Source organism: Talpa occidentalis, unplaced genomic scaffold (genome assembly GCF_014898055.3).
Source record: "Talpa occidentalis isolate TD23 unplaced genomic scaffold, MPIMG_talOcc4v2.1 talOcc4.2, whole genome shotgun sequence".
NCBI lineage: Eukaryota > Metazoa > Chordata > Mammalia > Eulipotyphla > Talpidae > Talpa > Talpa occidentalis.
Window position 1 is genome coordinate 133093172 of NW_023602073.1, and position 20573 is coordinate 133113744.

Genomic DNA, 20573 nt, shown 5'->3' on the forward strand with positions numbered 1-20573 from the left:
CTTAAAAGAACGTCAGAAATCCTATTTTGTGGCCTGTTTAATGATGGTGTCATTAAATTAAAATATATAACTTCATTATAGAAAGAGCATATTTCTAACATGTACAAGCAAAATAAAAGTACAAGCAAGGGAGGAGGAGGGAGAGAGGTCAGAGGGAAGGAGGGAGGAGCCCAGGGGACTGAGGTGATGGTGCACAGGTGCATTGGGGAAGGAAACTCTATGGGGACTACACCTGAGGAGGTGGGGGGAAGCAAATACTGTTTAAAAATGAACAATGATGTAAAAAATATAAATAAAAAGAAAATTAAAAAAATAAAAGTACAAGCAAGAAACAGGAAGCATGTATTTACATATATGTATGTGTGCATGAATACACATATGGGAACATTTGTAAGGGGTACTATTTAGAAGGTTATATTCATTGACCTACTTAGAAAATTTCCTAAAAAAAAAAACCCAAACTCCTATTTGTAATCAAGTGGTTGTTTTCAAGATATGAAATCACTCCTTTTTTCTGAGTCTGTAGGGCTATGTTTAAAACTGGATCTATTCCATAGGTTGTGGTCCACAGATAGTTTCCCCTGATACATCATGCTGGGCATAGAGGATAACTGGGCATAGAGTTGGGGTGAAGAGATTGGCATAAATAAGTCTCTTCTCCTTCCAATGTCTTTTTATTCTAATACTCTGAGATCATTACGTTCTTGGTTATGAATCTGATAGAGGTTTACATTAAAAATAGAATGGAACCATGCAGTAGTTCTCTAATTGAACTGTGACCTTCAGAAAGTACATGAGATTTAGGAAAAATCACTAACTTCAATGACTTTCCACTTGTCTGCTGTTAATGATGACAATGAAAGTTAATTTTGTTGCTGCGTTCAAAGAATAGTGGTTTTAATACTTAAATGGAAAATGACAATATTGATAAGAGGTCCATTGTAAAATTGTATGCTCTCAATGTTATTACTCTTTAAAAGTTGTACATATATCTCTGTGCGTGGGTGTGTGCAAAGATGAAATGGCTGGGGAAATAACCTAAGTTGTTAATAGTATTTATCTCTCTGAGTCATGGTGTTACAAGTGCATTTAATTTTCTCCTCTGATAATTAGAAAGGAGATAATGTACAAAATAACCAATGAGAGAAAAAGCTTATTTTCTCCCTTTTATAACTTCTGTAAAAGTTTTTATAAATGACAACATAGGTCATATTCATTATGTTTTTTATTTCCAATATTCTAAAATAAGGGGTTTTGGTTACTATAGCTTTGATTTCATTTTCTAGATGGTGGTGGACAGCGTTAGGGCAGGTATCATTTCTGTGGTGTATGAACACAGTGGCATAACCTTGGAGAGCCTGCTTTATCTTATAGAAAAAGCTCTGGATGGGCAGAAGGCCCAGAGCATGGGACTGTTTAGTGATGGAGATAGCAGAGAAATCAATTTACTTCAAGGTAAGACTGGGGATTTGAAAGAATAATTTTGCACTGATGTGGCAATAACCCACATCTATGACCGTCAGAGTATTACTTCATTTCCAGTTTGCTAAGAAGAGAGATATCCAAGTTCAAAGCAGTCAGATAGGAGGAGTTCTCTCTTATTAGGAGATCAGCTTTTTTGTTCTTCTGACCTTTAACTGATTGGATGAGGCCCAGTCACATTCAGGAGAGCAACTGCTTCCCTCAGTCTACTTATTCAAATGTTAACATCTTCCAAAAACAACATTACAGACACACCCAGAACACTGTTTGACCAAATATCTGGGTACGCCTGGCACAGTAGACACATAAAATTATCACACCATTATCCCATCCCTCTAGCCCTTACATTATTCTTCTGTTCCTATGAACTTGACTGCTTTAGATATCTCACATAAGCAGAATCCTGCAGTGAGTGGTTTATCAACACAGAGATTATCTGTGTTATAACATAGGAGAGGATTTCCTCCTTTTAAGGCTGAATGATATTCCATCTTATGTATCTATTCATTTGTTGAAGATTTAGGTTGCTTTTACCTCTTGGCTGTTGTAAACAGTGCTGTTGTGAACTATGGGGTACAAACAACTCTTTGAGATCCTGCTTTTAATTCTTTTGGATATATACACAGTAGCGGAATTCCTGGATCACATGGCAGTTCTATTTTTATTATTTTGAGGACTCTCTATACCATTTTCCATAACGGCTTTGTCATTTCATAATCCCAACAACAGTGCACAAGAGTTCCAACTTCTTCTCATCACCGTACATACTTGCTATTAATTATTTAATTTTTGTGGATAGTGGTTCTCTTAGTCGCTATGAGGTGATATCCATCATGATTTGATTTGCATCTCTCTGATGATTAGTGATGCTTAGCATCTTTTTACATGCTTGTCATTTGTATATCTTCTTTATGGAAGAAATCTGTTTCTTTATGGAAATATCTATTCAAGTCTTTTGCCCATTTTAAATTGACTTTTATTATTGTGGCAGTCATTCTTCATATAATCTGGATATTTACTCCTTGTTGACTACATGATTTGCAAATGTTTTCTACCATTCTGTAGGTTGCCTTTTATCTTGTCAGTATTTCCTTTGATGTACAAAAGTTCTTTAATTTTATGAAACTGAAGCAATTTCAATAGCAACAAATACCAAGATCTATAAATTGGCATGCACTAATAACATTTTTTGCACTCTCAAATGGTTTATATGACAAAGGAAAAGATTGACTGATATCATTAACTCAGTATGGGGCCATCTTATAAACATTACAAGGGTAACTATTTTGGGGGGAGGACATGAGAACTTTCAGTGTCTCTATTCTTCATTCTATAACTTGTATCCTTCCTTCCTTATAACTAAAACAGAATTGCTTCAAGTTTAATTAGAATGAAATCTTCCACCTGTGTGGGACAAAAGAATAAAGAGAAAAAGATGAATAAAGATTCAGCTGGCAGGCAACTGACAAAATGGGAAAATGAGTACTTAAATCATCTCTCTGTGGCTGGAACTCAGTGTACTTGGGACAAATTCAGAATATCATTATTTGCAAAAGCTGACTGCTTTTGGTTAGTTTTACCGTCCTTTTTGGCATTTCTTGTTAAGCTTGCCTGTGCCTCGAGCAAGTTGTGTCTCATATTCAATTTTATATGTTCCCTCAAAGTAAAACACAACTACTATTTTGTTTGGGGGCTATATTTATGGTTATATTAGTAAAGTGGTATAAATGGTGCCCTTTCTCTGAACGGTGGAGAGATAACAATTGCAAGTTTGTAACTGTGGGTATGGAATGACATGCTTATTAGGGATTCCTGATCCCCCCAGCCTTTTTGTCTCCTGGATGAGAAAGGTGTTTTTCTGTTGTCGTTGTTGTTTTAAAAGCAGTAGTAACAATAACAAAATATCTCAGAAAACCTAAGTTTCCCTTGATATAGCTTTTTTTCCCAAAAGCTTTTTCTGAAAACAGCAAAATGAAATCTCTTAGAACAGTCACCTGAAGAGGCGCTTCCATGTGTGAGAAGCTGTCAGTGGGATGGAGTTAACTAGGGTTCTAGTGGCTGACGTTGTCATTTCATCTCGGGGTTTAGGAATAGAGCATCTCCAAGACTCCTTTAGAAGTGGGCCCCGTCACCTGTAGATCAGTTGTGTCACTGCACAGAAAGCAGCCTTTTCCATTTCTGGGAGTCTTGTGCCAGCTCCGAATGACTTATTTTTGATTGGCAATTGTGGGAAACATTTCTGCTTTGGAAGTTGGTTGCAATATCCCAGGCTTGACTGACTGGTCATCCATTTTAATTCCGCGGTGAGCCTGATCACTCACATTGCTGCCAAGTGAGGGTGGAGACACAATGTCCTTCGGCCAGTTTCCAAAAAATCCAGAATTTGATGGCAGTTGTAGCCATGATGGAGCCAGCCTTGCCTTTTGTGGCCCTCACATGCTACCATGTTGAAGCCAAGGTGTCCTGCAAATCTTGGTCTTAGAGGAGATGTTGGCTTCCTGAATTGTGGAAGCATTTTCACAAACTGCTGAGTTTCTGTTCATGATAATTTACAAACTAATATGGTGTTTTGATTTTTCCTCAGGCTGTAGGATTGGTATTAAGAACTTATTGAGGCCTGAAGTGAGAGACTTCTGGGAGAAATTAGGAAGCTATGTGGCCACTGAGGAAGAAGGGGGTCATGTGGACCTCTTTGTGCCACTCGGAGCATCAGGTCAGTTTTGAAAGGGCCTGGTGTTGCCCACTGTATGATGCTATTTTGTGAATTTGTGAAATGCCCTCAGTTCAAATGACCCCGTCACACCATACTCTTTATTTATCTCTTTTTACTTCATACACTGAGGTATTTAGGGGGGATAGCATTGGGAGAGTGGTTAGAGTAACCTGTCTCTGTGGAAATAAAGTTACCCAGCAACATTATTTCTATTTCTTCTGAAATACATTAAACACAGTGCCCACAATCCAGAGGAGAGTGCCTCAATCTGAGTGTCAATCTGAGAAAACTCCCTCTGACAAGTTCTGAACCCAGAATCAATGAGATGAACTTAGTGACCAAGGTCCTGGCCTTGAATGCTATCCCTGCCACTCCAACTCTGTGGCCTCGGGTAGGGTGCTGGACCCTGTTTGCGCACATGAAAGTTTGTAGAACAGCACCTTACCTTAGAGGACTTGTGCCTATCAAAATAATGTCAGTACTGAAACAACATATAACAAATACTTAAATAATATTAGAATATTGAAAACAATGAGGTACTTTGTAAAAAGAGGAGTTGATTGATGATGGCTGGGGCTGCTGATACAATGTTAAGTGCCTACCTGTACAGTATCATCCTCCACAAGGCAGCATTTATTTCACTACTTGAAGGGAAACTTCAGAGACATTAAGCTAAATTCACTTTTTAGAAATCTTTTGAATAAAAGTCCTGCATTCTGGTTGTTGTTGTTTTAACCGAGCAGAGTAGAGGAGAGAGAATGTGAAATTAAATTTTCTCAAACTGCTTCTTATTACCCATTTCTTAGGAAAGCATGAATTTTAAAGTTCTTAAGTCTCAGCTTTCACTGACTATTGAAGCCTGTCTCTGGCAGGCTTCAAGCAAGGAAAAGGAAAAAGACAAAAGGATGGGAGGGGGATTAAAAGAAAACAAAATGTGAACTATTGGAAAAATATTTTGCACAGTTATTAAACTGCAAAATATGCATAGAAAATATGCACAGAATAGAAAATAGGCATAGAAAAATCTGGGAGGAATTGTAACAAGATGTCACAGCTTCTCTCGCTAGATAATGTGTTGTGCTAGCAAGGCACGGAGCAGGATCTCTGTGGATCTGGGAGACAGGTAAAGGAGAGTCCTGGAGCTCTCAGTGGCTTTTTCAGGCTGTTAATGGTCTTCCCACACTGTTTGTAGTGGAAGCAGGCAGCAGGGCGGGCAGGCAGGCGGACCAGGCCGGGAGGCTGGCAGGACTTTCAGCCCCCAGGGGATCTGTACACTTTTCTCTTTGGGCGCTCTCTGGCATTCTGTAATGGTCCTGCCTCTGTACTCACTCGTAGCAGTAGCCATAGCTATAGCCATTGGTGTAGCTGTTCTCTGCGGCTCTCCGCCCCACACCATCTTCTGCGGCTGTCCTCTGTGTGAGGCCGCCCTTATATCCCTGACCTCCTAGGCGCAGCGGTGCATACTTAAGCATGCCCATGCCATATGCCAGGTGTCCACCATCAGACAGGCGTACCCCAAGCCCACGATCCCAAGTACCTCCTGCATTCAAGGCCTCAGGTGATAGCCATAGAGGCTAAAGGCACAAAAGCCTGACCATCACTTACCCTACAATGTTTTTCAGATTTTCTGCTTTTGAAATCCATTTTATAAGAGTAGGTCACACAAACTTTGACTGTGATCCCAATGTTTAAAACCTGTGTGTGTGTGTGCTGGGAGGGTGATGGCTGTGGATGTGCAGACAGGGGTTGGAAGTACTAAGGTGTTAACAAAAGTTGGATGAAAGGTGAGTTTTCCTCCCTTTATTTTTATTTCTTTTCTTCCATATCTTTTATCTGCCTCTATTTTCTGTAATGCACCAGTATGTTATGCAATCATTTGAACTGGAGTCAAAGAAAGGAGGTATGGGACAGTCAAGTACTGGAAGGCAGAAAGAGTAAGAGCAAAGGGAGGAAAGACAATAGATTTGGTGACAAAAAGATAGTCTCAACTGAAACTTAATGGCACTGAAACAATACATATGCCCTCACCATTCTGGGTCCTAAGGCATTCCTTAAAATTCTTGTCAAATGGAACTTACCCCAGGGTGAACCATTAAGAAGCCACTCTGCCACCGCCCTCCGCCCCACACTGTCCTCTGTGATGCTGCCCTCGTAGGCTCAGCTTCCAGGCTCAGGGGTGCCCATTTACCCGTGCCCACACCATACTCCAGGTATCCACCATCAGGCATGCGTGCCCCGAGCCCACACACCCAAGTGCCTCCTGCATTCAAGGCTGCAGGTAATAACCACAGAAGCCAACAATGCAAAGGCCTGAGAAATCTTCATTTACCTTACAGTGCGCATTCCCGACCTGGCTGTGCTTTGCCTGATTCCTCCAGGGCACACAATTCCACTTTTTCACTCATACGATGATGCCTTTGTTTTCTTGGTTCTTTCCTTGCTTAACTTGGATTTAGTGGGTCAATGTTATCATTACCTTCTTGCAAAGAATATGAAATTCTGTTTCTCTCTTGGCTAAAACCTAATTCATTTGGCTAAATTCCAGTGCTGGTTAAAGCATAATTAACTACATAATCTAGGCCTGCCTGCACTACAGTGGCTGAGGACTTGTTAGAAAAAGCAGTGCAGCTGCTCTTATTGACCCACTATGTTGCCCAATATATTAGTTTCATTCAAGGCAAACCAACCTATGTGCTGAATTCAGTAATTCAGTCTATGCTGTTTCACTGATAAAGGGGTAAAATCAATGCCATGCTAAATTTTGGACATGGCATGTAATAGCTTTAACAGTTTTGCAGCTACTCTCCATGTTTCCCAGTTTTAAAACTATCCTCTTAAAATGAAACTTCTCCCTTAAGTCAGGCTATTTTAACAAATTTATGCAGCCTTACCTCTCTTTGGCCTGATTATTCCAAGTTTGAAAATGAGCATCGGGTCCAATATCATGCCCTCTTTCTGCACCCTGTTCTTCAGTCCTCATAAATGAAGGGTTATGGGTGAACTCTAAAGTGGTTATGGACCATTCCAGGAAGGATTTGACTTGAAGATGAAAATTGTTAGTGACCTTTCTTGGGCAAATCATTAGTGCTCCTAAGTAAAAATTAACTGTTCCATGGCAAACCCTGTGAAAACTAATCAAAGTATTTTTGACTGCAGAGGCTGGAATAGAAGTTCTTTCTCAGCTGTCTCAACTAACTGGCACTTTATTTACGGCCCCCACGGGGATTGCAACTGGCTCCTACCAACACAGTAAGTGTTTATGGGGACTGACCACCATGTCCAGGCACATCACCAACTCCAGGATCACTGAAAGACAAAGCACAGCTGGTAATATTGGTTCTGGTTGATGTCAGCCATTGTCTCTCATTCCTTCCCTGTCACTTCCCAGGGATCAGATCTTTGCTGATCACTCAGTTATTTGTTTAGAAGGGGATTACTTATTGCACATATTTGCTTCAAACCATTATTCACAAAGACTATTGAAAACATCATCTTTAACAGTTAAAGATTGTAGTTGCTGATCTAGAGAAATAAGTACAAAGGATAATTTTTCTTGGTACAATATAATCAAAATGGGTACATTTGAAAAAAAAAATCAATTGTAGCTATAAAGAGCTGGTGAAGAGATTTGTTTAGGTTCCCTTTTGGTAGTATTATAACGACAGGAAAAACAATCAAAAGTAAAATATACCTGACAGTAAAATTTCATTTGGATGTAGAAATGAATACAATCTAAATATAGGATCAAATATACAATATAGGATCCTATACGAATACAGGATCAAATTGTAACATTGATGGGGCAACAAGGGAACCAACCTGTTTTGCTACAGTAACACCGTTTTGCCCTCCCTCTGGGGTGATATAGGAACTATATGAATTTGTTTCTCTAATCCCACTTGCCAAGGGCCTTTTTTTTTTTTTAAAGATTTATTTATGCATACAAGAACTGGGGTACAGGCCAGAGGTGTGGGGAGTCAGAGGATTCACCAGAGAGAGTGGGGAGCAGAATAGGCAGATTGACTGAAGTAAGGGGAGCAGCGGGTGAGACAGGAGAGGTCTGCTGCGCCATGTGGGTAGCTCCCTGGCCAGGGATCGAACTTGTGCTGCAGTGGCTGTGGATAGCTTCATAGGTTGTGTCCTAACCCCTTGCACCACCAGGGAGGCCCCCAAGAGCCTTTAAAAATTGGGAGAAGCTGGACTGATTGGAATCTTGTAATGGAGAAGATTCCACGTAGGTAAAACAAAAATCACACTGACCTAATGTAGTTTTCAAGCAGAAGTCACATTAATTCCAGTTTATGTAGCAGCTCTCTAAAGGACAGCATATTTGTCCTGTGGAGAAAGGATTCAACCTTGCAGAGTGAAGCAGGGCACAGACATTGAGGTTTGTAAAATGGAACAGTTTTACTTCTGTCTCTTCTCCTCTATTCATCTTCTTTTCCCTCTCTTCTTATTCTACTTCCAGAAGAACATGTTGTAAAGATTTTCACATTTATCAATAAACATGGGGCAAATAAGACAATATATTTATTTAACACAAAAAATCAAACTGAACAGGCACTGAGTCATTCAGCAGTTGACTTTCAAGGACAGAAGCCCTCAGCACCCACTGCAGTCATCTAGAGATATCTACGGAAAAAGACAACAGCTTGAGTACTGATACACTGTAAGAAAGATAAGGGGTTGGCTACAATGGGGATGACTTTGGATGGTTTGACAGGGAAAGCAGGCAGAAGAGTTTTCTTGTCTTTTCATTTTTAGGATTAAGGAGAAAGTAGTATATTCTCACTTAGATAACTAATCTGCTCCCCAATGTAAAAATCCAGCGGCTATTTTTTTTTATTTCAAATATACTATCCCACACTTATCTATCAGAGAGTAGCTAGGTACTTGAAATTATTCATTGTGTCCTTTTTAAATTTCTGATTTACCTTTGAAAGCAGATTATGGGTATTCGTCTTAGTCTTCTAATAAGAAAGGACAATAGCCTGAGATAAACACATCTAAAAGTGTTCGTTGTATGTTAAACATAAAGGGGACTATTTTCATCTGAGCTCAAGTCTGCAATAACAAAAGGAGAAAATAATGTTAGTTTTCAGTGACTGGCTGGGACAACGTCAAGAAAGCACTCCCCCCACCCTCTACTTCAGCCAATCAAAGCTGCAGACTTGGACCAGCTCCATGGACTTCTTGGAAGATGCCTTGAAATCAGTAAGGAAAGAGTTAAGTCCTCTCTTCAAGGAATTTCAGAAGAACATCAGTGGCAAGATGATAGGTAAGAACTTTTGCTTATTCTATTGCAAGTTAATTGTAAAGTTTGTTTCATATTCAGAGTGAATATCAGTTTAGGAATGGCACAAGGACAAGCTGACCGGTGAACATCTTTGGTAAAACTTTATATTCCCTTTATTTTAATAACTCCTTTCAAATAGAACGAATATCCACTAAGAATAAATATACTCATCTTCAAAATGCTAAAGCTGGTGTATTTTGAGATTTTACCTTTTTTTTTTTTGAGGCATGTTTATTTATTTATTTGTTTGTTTGTTTGTTTTTTTGTTTTTATACATGCACTGGGTACAGTCAGAAGCGCGGGAGGGTGAGAGAATTCACCAGAGCCAGAGCGGGGAGCAGAGCAGGCAGAAGGACTGAAGTACACTGCTGAGGGGAGCAGCGGGCAGCAGGAGAGGTCTGCGCGCCATGTGGGACCCTCCTCTGGTGGCCGGGGAGCAGCCGGGGATCGAACCGGCGCCGCAGAGGCTGCGGGCAGGTTCGCAACCCAGCGCTCAACCGCTGCGCCACCGGGGAGGCCCGAGATTTTACCATTTTTTAATTATTTGCTAAGCTAGAGAATTCTGCCCTTTTCTCACTTGTTTGCTCTAAAAGTTAAGCACCTCCTAGGCCACAGTACATATTACTTAAATTGTTCTATATCTGTTCTATTTATCTGCTATCTAAGACATATAATTTTGTGACAGGCTTCTTGTTCCTCTGCTGAACCTATTGGACATTATTGAATGTATTTTCCCATTTCATACTTCATGCTCACAACTGAATTATCACATTAGTGTCTTTTGGAAATAATTTTCTATGTCAAATGGATCTTCACTTACAACAGTCTATTCTTTAAATGAAGTTGGGTTACTTTTTGTTTGTTTTTGGTTTTTACTTTCTGGGAAAATAAGCCCCCTTCACCAAGTCTTTATCCAATTTTTCACTAACTCTTCCCATCTAACTAAAACATCCTCTAGATCAAATCCTGGGTATCTATGTCTCATGTCCTTTCTTCCTTTCTTCTGCTGTTCAAAATATTAAAAAAAAAATAAAACATGTTTGTGTATGTGTGTTTGTATGTATGTATTTGAGCCCAAGTTAAAGAGTACAGAGGGTTTTTTGGCGGTATTGAGAAAATACAATTTAAACTTATAAGTTTCATTTCATATGTTCTTGTTGTCCAATTGATCAATTTCATTCAATAACAGCTTTGCTCAGTTGTATGGTGAAAGACCGAATTGGACGTTTAGTGGTGAACTTAAGTGGTATACACTGATGCTGATTTATTATGATATGTACCAGAAACTTTTATAATGTTGACATATTACTTCAATAAAAAAAGAAAAATTAAACAACAACCAAAAAACAGTATTAGCTTTACCAGGATGTCTACTTTTCATATGGTACACATTTAGTTGCTTTTGCTCATTTTGCATTTTTATCATGGGAAATAATCCTCATGACATAATAGAATTTTTATCCTTATTCTTTGCATCTTTATTTACTAAAAAGCAACTGTGAGGATGAGTTGTTTTCTTTTTTAGCACATATCTTTCATAAATTAATTGCAAAATATATGGCCTTATATTTACAGGGCAGTTTATGTTTGATACCATGAATATGGCAAACATTCTGAATAACCAAGAAATTGCACAAACTCTGGCAGATGGATTGACAGAGCTCTCAAAAGAAAATTCTGTAAGTGTTTATTTTGAAGAAAACAAGCTACAAAAGCCCTTACACTTACATATGTTTTTAGTTTATGTTTATTGTTTTGTACCATTTTATCCCTTTGGGGACACAATTCCTCAGAGAATACAACAGTTTGTTAAACCAACAGCTGAGGGATTCTGGACCAAAAATGTAATAGGTACACACAAAAGAAACAAACAAGAAAACCTTCTAGGTTGTTGAAAAGTTGATTACATTGTGCATTATTTTGTGTCTTGAGATTAATTCAGTCAGAGAGAATTTGTCAAATAACCTATGAATAGTTTTATATTCTTTATTATTATTCAACAGTTAAAAATGATTGAACAGTGAAAACAATACTATGACAGTTATTATTCAACAGTTAAAACAATACCATGGGAGAAAAACTGAGGAAACATAAAACCAGACATAAAAAATAGGCAGGCCAAAGAAGTTTCCATGAAAGAGAAAGGGTTTAGAACACAGAAACAAACAAATCAGCAATCTGGGTGGAGGAAGCCTGAAGAAGCATTTTCATCAGTCCCAAATCTTGGCTGCTCTCCCAGCCAAGTCAGTCTGAGTATAGAAGGGGCAGCACACAGAACCCACCTGACCCAGGATGAGAGCGAGGCTACGGGAAGTTAAATATGCTGCTCTGGGTTCTGGGGATGGTGAGACCAGGATAGCAACAGAAGTGCATAGAACAAAAAGAAGAAGAAGAAGAAGAAGAAGAAAGTCTTTAATGTTCCAAGGAGTGATGCGCAAATTCCTGTTTTCCACTGTTGTAATTCTACTTTATGGGTAAATCTCACACTGTTTTTGCACACATTCTTTATCATGTGTCTGTTCTGCTCTCCACTTGGCTTCTGGGGTAAGCAGCAGACATCTCCAGGTTTAGCAGACGCTGCTAAAGCGGAGTCTGAGAGCTGCAGTTGCCCATGATATATCTTTTCTGAAGATCCAGTTCTGCAGCTCTTTAGCCAATCCTCAGGCAGCCCAGAAATAAAGGCCCTGATAAACTTCAGGGGTGTTCATGGGGGCGACCCTGAGGCCTTGAAATATCCTACATAGTCTCCTGAAGCACTAAAGAATTACTAAACACGCTTGGTGTCCAATGTACTTATTGTCACCTAATTATTTAAAAATAACATAATGTGATATAATTTGGATGGTGCTCAAACCTATAGTCTGAGAGGGAAGCATATTTAGGGGCCTCCCAGAGTATGGTTCCCAGTAATTCTCTTGTGCAGCCTCACCCAGGCCTTCTATCCCCTGAAAAACAAAGATGCCCTCCTGTCTCCCTTCATCATGTCGCTAAGAGATCCATGTGGGCCATTTTGGGTCCAGAGATCTTGAGACCTCCCATAAGATGACGGCATCCTAATTGGATTGCAACAACAAGCCGAGAACTAAGATCAAGTAGAATGTCCTATATATCGACTAATCGAATAATAATCACTATGTTTTCTGGACTTACACATTAATTGGGTAGAAAACCTAAAACTACCAAAAATTATGTTCTCTTTTCTCCTGCACTTTTGTGGACTTGTATTTCAGATGAATGTTTTAAATAGGAATTCTTTGGGGGTATTTCAGGACAAACCTCTGGAATTTTTGTCACATTTTCTACTGAAGAAGTGTAGTAAAAAGACCGAAGATGTTGAAGGAAATGTTATTCTGACAAAATCTGACCCCAAAGCAACAGTCAGTTTATTCATGAAGGTAAAGTTATTGGCACATTTTCATGTTGTTGCTTTACTGTAGTTAGACACATGTGTTAAGAAATTCATAAACCATAGTGATAATTCTACCTGGAAAGCTTTAACTTGTCATTTCTTCTAAAAACTTTATTTTCATGGATTATTATTAAAAAGGGTGTTTTTCAGTTTCACAATATGAGTAGCCATTTAAGCAACTCAGAAGCATAAGCTACACCTTGTTGACCAGAGGAACGGTATTTGAGTCTTGGGGGAAGAGGTGGATGTTTGCATTTTGTTTGGCCATTTATTTAGTGGTGTTCTGAGAAGAGCTAAAGAGAATACTTATTCTACTTGCAGTCCAGGAGAGGGCTGTGTGTGTGTGTGTGTGTGTGTGCACGTGCAACTAACAATAGTTCTTCTTTTCTTTGTTGAGATTCAAATCCATATTTTAAAAAATTGTGTTTGGAGCTAATTCTTGTGGCAAAAAAAGTAATTCTGCCTGTACTATATTCAGAAACCATACATTCTTGGTTAAATGACATAACCAGGGTTCGGGATACACTGAAAATTGCATTTTCATTCAGAGAGATGATTATTTTAGAACAATTTTTATTATTTTAGAACCATTATTTTAGATTATTTTAGAACCATTTTTAGAAAAATCACCAATCTTTGATCATCTGAGAGTTGGGATACCACATCCAACATAAACTCCCCATGGAGCTGGCAGGAAAAGATGTGAGTTCCCCCAGCAGCAAATCATCTGTTGTCCTATTAATTTGATATTCTAGAAGTCTTTGCTAGCAATTCTTTAGAGGATAACACAGTGCAGGGATGGGCAGTATCCCTGCTGGTGGCAGTATCCCCTCTGCCAGGCCACCCCAAACTTGCTCAGCAAAATGAAAGACCCTGCAGTTATTAGTTATTCAGACCCACCCATCTGGTGTTACCTTAGTCTAACTCCTAACTGCTAAAAAGACTTGTTCTTTCAAACGACATGCATCCACCCTGAAAGGAGTCTTAATAAACACATTTCCATGGATAGCAATGACCCTTTGTAGGTCATTGCCCTGCTTTCTGCTGTCCCATCCCTAAATCTATCTTTTTCAGAAACTCTCAGAGATCACTTTTCTGTTTTCCCAGAAACAGAAACAATTAGCTGTGTATATGTAGAAAGAGAGTTGTTATATGGACTTGAGTTACATAATTGTGGAGGAAGCCTCCTTTGAGTTTCCTATCCACCAAGGAAAATTTATATATATAAAAAAAATGCTGCTGGTGAGCCAGAAACAAAGCCCCAGTGTGAGCAAACAGGTTCTAAAGTAACAGGTGGCGTGGGTGTCCTTGCCAACACCCAAGTGTGCATGCGAGCCTGCAGAATGGGATGAGGTCCCAGGTCCTCACTGTGTCCTGTACTGTCTGCAGGTCTCTTAGTCTTGGCCCAGACAGTTTGAATGTAATTTTCATTTAATTAATTAATAATGTCTACCTATATGACTGACTAGTGGTGTCACCACAGACCAATTGAAATTATCATTTCCTTTCTTTTATTAAAGATTTATTTTATTTATGCATACAAGAACTGGGGTACAGGCCAGAGGTGGACAGGTAAGAGGATTCACCAGAGACAGAGTGGGGAGCAGAACAGGTAGACCAACTGAAATACACTGCTGAGGGGAGCAGCAGGTGAGACAGGAGAGGTCTGCTGTGCCATGTGGGTAGCTCCCTGGCTGGGGTTTGAACTCATGCTGCAATGGCTGCTGATAACTTGATACACTGAGATTTTAACCGCTGGGCCACCATGGAGGCCCTGAAGTTATCATTTCTTGCTAGAAATAATCAGAACGTTTGTTTGAAAAGAAGAGAGTGTTCACTCAGACATTTTGAATTACTGTCAGAATTCAAAGTAGGTTTTTTTCTTAGCATATATATAAGTACATGCCAGGTTGATGTGGGGAAATAAGCAATAGGAAAGATGCTAGAGCAGATGGGAAGCACCCAGGCTCAGGTGGGAACCCCCCTGGCCAGATCGTGGTCTGGGACCAGGGCTCTGATAGGAAGGCTTCAAACACCCCAAGAAGTGGGGGCAGAGACAAAAGAAAAAATCGTTTTTGCCTGAAGAGAGTAAGACAAAAAGGGAGTCTTGGTTACAGATGCATGTTTTCCTTCCAGCCTCACCCCTAGATATCAAGGTGTCACATGGGTAGGTTTATCTTGGACTAGAAAGGGCAGCAGTCATGGCCATTAATTGTAAATGCTAATACTAGCACAGGACCATTGCTCCAGGGCCAGCCGGGGCCCTGGGATTCTGCAGGCAGCCAGGTGTGGCTATTGTTTTCTCCCACCTACTGTATATTTTACTTATTTCTACTTCAATTCAGAGTTAAGTTTTTAGAAAATGCAGCTGCTTTTTAAATGTGGTTATTTGTGTGGAAGCCCCAAGAACGAGTAATAAGATGAAGTGACGAAAGAATGAGCCACATCAAAATGAGGAAACTAACAAGTCTGGAATTGTTTCTGACACACATTTTGTTAGGTGAAGGAGGAGAGAATTTTTTAATGTGTTGTGAAGTTTTTCTTCTGGCATCTTAAAAAATAACCTATTTGTTGTCAACTGACAAGTGAAAGAGCAGAGCTGAGACAGAAGTCCGTCTCCCAGGAATGTCTGTGAGGAGTTGCTAACAACTGTATTGCTCCCCCTGGCACCCAGGGGAAACAGGAGCTGACTTGACTTTAGTTGCTTATGTATAATATAGTTACAAGGAAGCTAATGGTTTATTTTTAAACATCAAATCTAATTTAAGAGAAGCATCAAATTGGTCAAGGACTGAATTCATTGTGTCCAGAGAGCAATGTGGTGAGCGCTCGAGGCAGATAGCCTCTCCTGTGGCTATCTCCACAGCCTGCACAGGGTGTTCAGCGATGCCGAGACCTACCTCCAAGTAATCCAGTTTGCATTTAATCCTCAGGAAAGAAGTGTGCTAGAAGACAATCCTCAGGACACAAAGTCAAGTTTCAGCAAAAATGATCCAAATTTTGAGGTGCTGGTTAAGCTGGTAAGCTAATTTTCCATTTGTTTTGCTCCTGACAGAAACAAAACATAACAAAATAAAAAACAAACAAAACATCCTTCAGTCTTTTTTCTGGGTAGCTTTCCTTTTTTCCTGACAGTTTCCCTTGGGGGAGGGGAACCCCACATAAAATTGAAGGGAGTCCAGCTGATAGATTTTTCTTTTGAATAAGCCCTGGACTGGAAAGAAATGGCACCAAGAGAATGGAGGTATAGTGTCGTGGGAGCAAGAACAATCTCTATTCTACTTCTGATTTTCTAACATGATGCAAGGATGACATTGGAAGAAATGGCTCATGGACATGAAGCTTCAATTTCTCACCAATCCACCAAGTTATGTTCTGACTTCAAACACTGAGCATAATCAGAGTAACTTCTAGGGCTCTGTCTTTTGGTTTAGAAAGCCTTGTGCCTGGAAGTAGCTGCAGATCATAGACGCTTGTTCCTGACCTACCAAAGTCCTCACAGCATGCTTGTGATACCGTGTGTTTCTTTAAGGCACATGCACACTTACTATCATGTTTCATTCACAGAAGCCTGTAAGGTAGATGTAAGTAATTACATTTTATACATTAAGAACTAAAGTTAGAAATGTTAATGACTTCTCTAAGATCAAACAATGACCAGCGAAAGAGACTTGAATTCTGAGATCCCAACACAGGCTCCTGGCTCTTTCTCAGCCCACAATACCCTGGTGGGCTCCACCCTCTGCAGATGGTGCTGGGCCTGGCAGACCTGGATTTGGGTCACTCCCAAATCTACCCCAGGAATCTCCACAGAGGAGGGGCCTTACATAGTGCATGGATAGGATGGTATCTCATCCAACTCTTGGTAATAACACTGGATAGTGGTTTTAAGAAAACAATGAAAGGTTTTTACAACTCAAACCTTAAGTCAAAATGATTACAAATGTCGGGTAGCTGCAATGTTTTGTATATATATTTAACACGGGCTGCTTGTTAACTGCCAAGTCAGCATCTGGGATACAGATGTGTTTTTCAAACTCATTAGATAAGTCATTATCTAGGCATTATATACCATTATATATAGACTGTGTTTGAAAGATAAAATTTAAATAAACAATATGTTATATAATATTTCAAATGGGCTGAGTATTCAGATTTTTCTCTTAAATTACTTTTTCCAGTGAAGTTTATTTTAGTTCGTGAAACTGGTTGACTTATTTTGGGTAAAGATCACATAGCATTACACTTAGTATTGTCAGACTTAATTAGAGATAGTGTGGGGTAAGCTTAGGGCTGGAGGCAAAAGAGGAAATTATGTTTAGAGTATTAATAGTTCTAGTCTCAAATGCATGACCATTTAAATTAAAAAGGATGGAATATAATTGTCTTCATTATACAGCCGCTCATTTTTCAACTTTTTAAAGTACACATAAAAGAAACAGAATTCCTCAGTCCCAGTAATAGAAATTAATTTCTCCATATATAAACATACACACATAATAGGGTATGGAATTTCTTTACACTAGTGTATGATTTTTCCCCTCTGCATTAAAAAACAAATCAGAGCTTTTAAATATAGAAAACATGGGACATTTGGCAATGGGGGTACTCAGGGGAGAGATGAGTTCCCAGATCCTAAATACAGAAAGAAAAGCATGGGCTTCAGTGTTCTAGCATATGTGAGTGGGGAGCAAATTAATTAATGAGAGGGCTAGCTCATTTCAGTCCTTTAGTCTGATAATCAGTACAATAATCACCACTACGAAGAAGTAGAAAAACGCACAACAGTGGGCACCCCAAAGGCTTTCTCACTAGACGGTCACCCCCATGAAGACAGGACTCTGTCTCATCATTGGATAGCCGGAATTAGCCCCTGAGGCTGAATACGACTTCTCATGGAAAGATGGGGAAAAATAGTCTTCATTTGCCCTTCTGGGACAAAAGGTTAAAAGTCCTCGGCATCAGGCTGCCTGATGTGGGGAGCTAGGTGGTGATCCTGGGTCAAGTGAGGGTCAGCAGGGTCTTCCATGGGGGTTCCCACCAACCCGCATATCACAAACCAGGAAGGGGGCCGCAGAGTACTGCCGGGCTGGGTGATACTGCCATTCCTCTCTCCTCCAGCTCTCAGGCTTTTTTAAGGCTGTAAGCCTGGGAAGAGTCATTGTGCTTTCCCTAGGAGTTCTTAATGCTTTTCTACAGGAGAGGACGCTCCAGATGGACTCAGCTGAAAGGCGAACTGGAGTTGTCAGGGAACTCTTACAGAGCGAGAGAAAATATGTGCAGATGCTGGAAATCGTGAGAGATGTTTACGTAACGCCTCTGAAAGCAGCATTATCATCAAACAGAGCAATTCTGAGTGCTGCTAATATCCAGATCATTTTCTCTGATATTCTGCGCATTTTAAGTCTCAACAGGTAAGCCCTGTCATTTTTAAAAATATTCTTTATCAGGTGGGAGGAATCCACACTCAATTTTTTCAAAAGCTGTATAGAGGCCTAGTCATTCTTTGCCTCCGTGGGGACCCTGATCACCTCACAGAAGAGAGGACACTTCCCTCCGGGCTGTGGCCAGCAGTGATGAGCAGGGACTTACCCCAGCTCAGACCTAAGCCACAGAGTAGGAGTGGAGTTCCAGGCCTGGGGGATCTTTGCAGACCTGCCCTCTGACTGACCGGCCCCTCCCAGAGGTACACATCCATCATGGCACCCACAGCTCCTGCACCCCTGTCCCTCTGGAGCAGGTTCTGGGGTGCAGCCCCAATTGCCGGCCCCAGGTTGCTTGGCAGGGAAGATATTCTGGAGATTCTGTATTCAATATCCTGTTCATACAAAAGGCCATGGGAAGGAGAACCACGCGTAGCCGTCTTAATGGGCAGTGTTCAGTTGGGAACTGAAACCAAAGGGTTTAATGGGATTAAGTTATAAAGGTGCTTTGTGTAGGCTGCGAGTCAGCTCAGCAACAGTATGTGTCGAATATATACCAGCTGGCAGACAAAAGTCATCACTTGCTCTGCTTGTAAAGTAAGACAAGCTGAGCTTGTGCTTCTTTGCCAGTAACTTCTAGGTAACTCGGAACAAGGCCCTTACCCTCAGTGAGCCCCATCGCCTACAAAATGGAGCAGTTGAATTTGGCCTCTTCTGACTTGTACTTTAGATCCTCTGAGAAACAGGCAGGTGAAGGTTTATGGCATGCAGGGCTTGATACTGGGAATGCCTTACTCATGGCTGTGAAAACCCTTTACCCACCCTTGGGACTGGTGATGAGGGGATAGGCCGGTCAGGGGCAGCCAGCTGGCTTGCTGACTCCAGGCATTAAGGTGCAGAAGTGAGATTCTGTCACAGTCAACCTCCTCACTTCCCAGCTTCTTCTTCCCTATCAAGTCTGAAGGGTTCTATGTCGAGACAAACCATTTGACAAGAGCCCCACCATTGATAGCTACGCAAACACAGGCTGCATTAATGATAACAAACTTATTTTTTAAATTTGTAGATTGTCACTGACCAGTATTTCACAGTCATGCTTTTCTCTCTCATAGGCAGTTTCTAAACAACCTGAGAGACAGACTACAGCAGTGGGGCCCAGCTCAGTGCGTGGGGGAAATAGTCATCAAGTTTGGAAGGCAGTTGAACACCTACACCAATTTCTTCAACAATTACCCTGTTGTTCTGAAAACTATTGAGAAGGTAAATGATTGAATTCCCATCCAGGCATTCATTAGACCTTCTGAGCATGAAAGGAAGTTCTGTGTGCGATCCAAAGGGCTGGAACTAACAGGGAAGATTTCTTCCCAGCTCGTCATGTCAGATCGCCAGCTTATTGTGAGCTCAAAGTATTTAATTCTGTGTCACCAGGGGCTAGCACAGAGCTTGACAGCAGCTGATCCCAGGAGCTGGTTGTTGGACTGAACTCATCCTCCTACAAACAGCCAGACTTTCCTCTGCCCCAGATAGTCTGTGGCTCAGGTACACAAAAGTATTTGTCAGGTGGAAGCAAGACTGTGCGCTCTGAATTCACTCAGTCATTGTTGTCCTTTGTGGTTGTGATGAGTTCGGTTCTCTTAGGGAGAAAAGGAATGTATAATTCATGTTTCTTAGAATAAGGACACTCAATCTGTGAAACTTTATTGGGGGATAGGGAATGTTTTCTATTCCTTACTGAGTCCATTATAAACCATTTCCCTTATGGTGCCACATGCCATGTTCGCTGAGCAGGAATGTTCAACTCCCCCAGGATCACTTGTTTCTCTTCTTGGGATCTCTGTTGATAGTACTAAGATCCTCCTTTCTTCCCTCCCCAAGCTGCATGAGCAGTGTAGCAGAAGAGGCCACCTCGTGAGGTATGGCACTGCCAGCGTCCACTGTGTCCACTTTGCTGTCTACATGGAGGCCCAGGGCCTGTGTGAATAAGGCAACTTGCACCCAGTCACATTTTCCACCAGAGTCTCCCCATCTCTGGGTGGAGGAGAAAAGATATTGGAGGTCAAGAGTCCCCCAGGGGCTTCCTTTCCTTTGGAGCCTCAAATACATGATCATATTTCTCATTCAATGTGACATGAATTAGAGCAAAGTGTCACATATTATCAGAAACAAATTGGTGCCAAAATTTTATGGGTAATAATAATATCTATTTTGCTAGCACAGGGCGTGTGTTTAAGTACATAAACAATAAGTATC

At 40.5% G+C, this 20573-nt stretch overlaps 1 protein-coding gene across 1 annotated transcript in view; it reads left to right on the top strand.

The window, feature by feature from the left end:
• ECT2L (epithelial cell transforming 2 like) overlaps positions 1 to 20573 on the top strand; it is a 51931-nt gene that overhangs the window by 17868 nt on the left and 13490 nt on the right. Inside the window, exons 7-14 of the mRNA XM_037520479.2 lie at positions 1287 to 1455; positions 4067 to 4195; positions 7352 to 7444; positions 9291 to 9473; positions 11067 to 11170; positions 15834 to 15920; positions 18100 to 18314; positions 19436 to 19583. Coding sequence (XP_037376376.1) covers positions 1287 to 1455; positions 4067 to 4195; positions 7352 to 7444; positions 9291 to 9473; positions 11067 to 11170; positions 15834 to 15920; positions 18100 to 18314; positions 19436 to 19583 — 1128 coding nt within the window. The remainder of the gene's footprint in view (positions 1 to 1286; positions 1456 to 4066; positions 4196 to 7351; positions 7445 to 9290; positions 9474 to 11066; positions 11171 to 15833; positions 15921 to 18099; positions 18315 to 19435; positions 19584 to 20573) is intronic.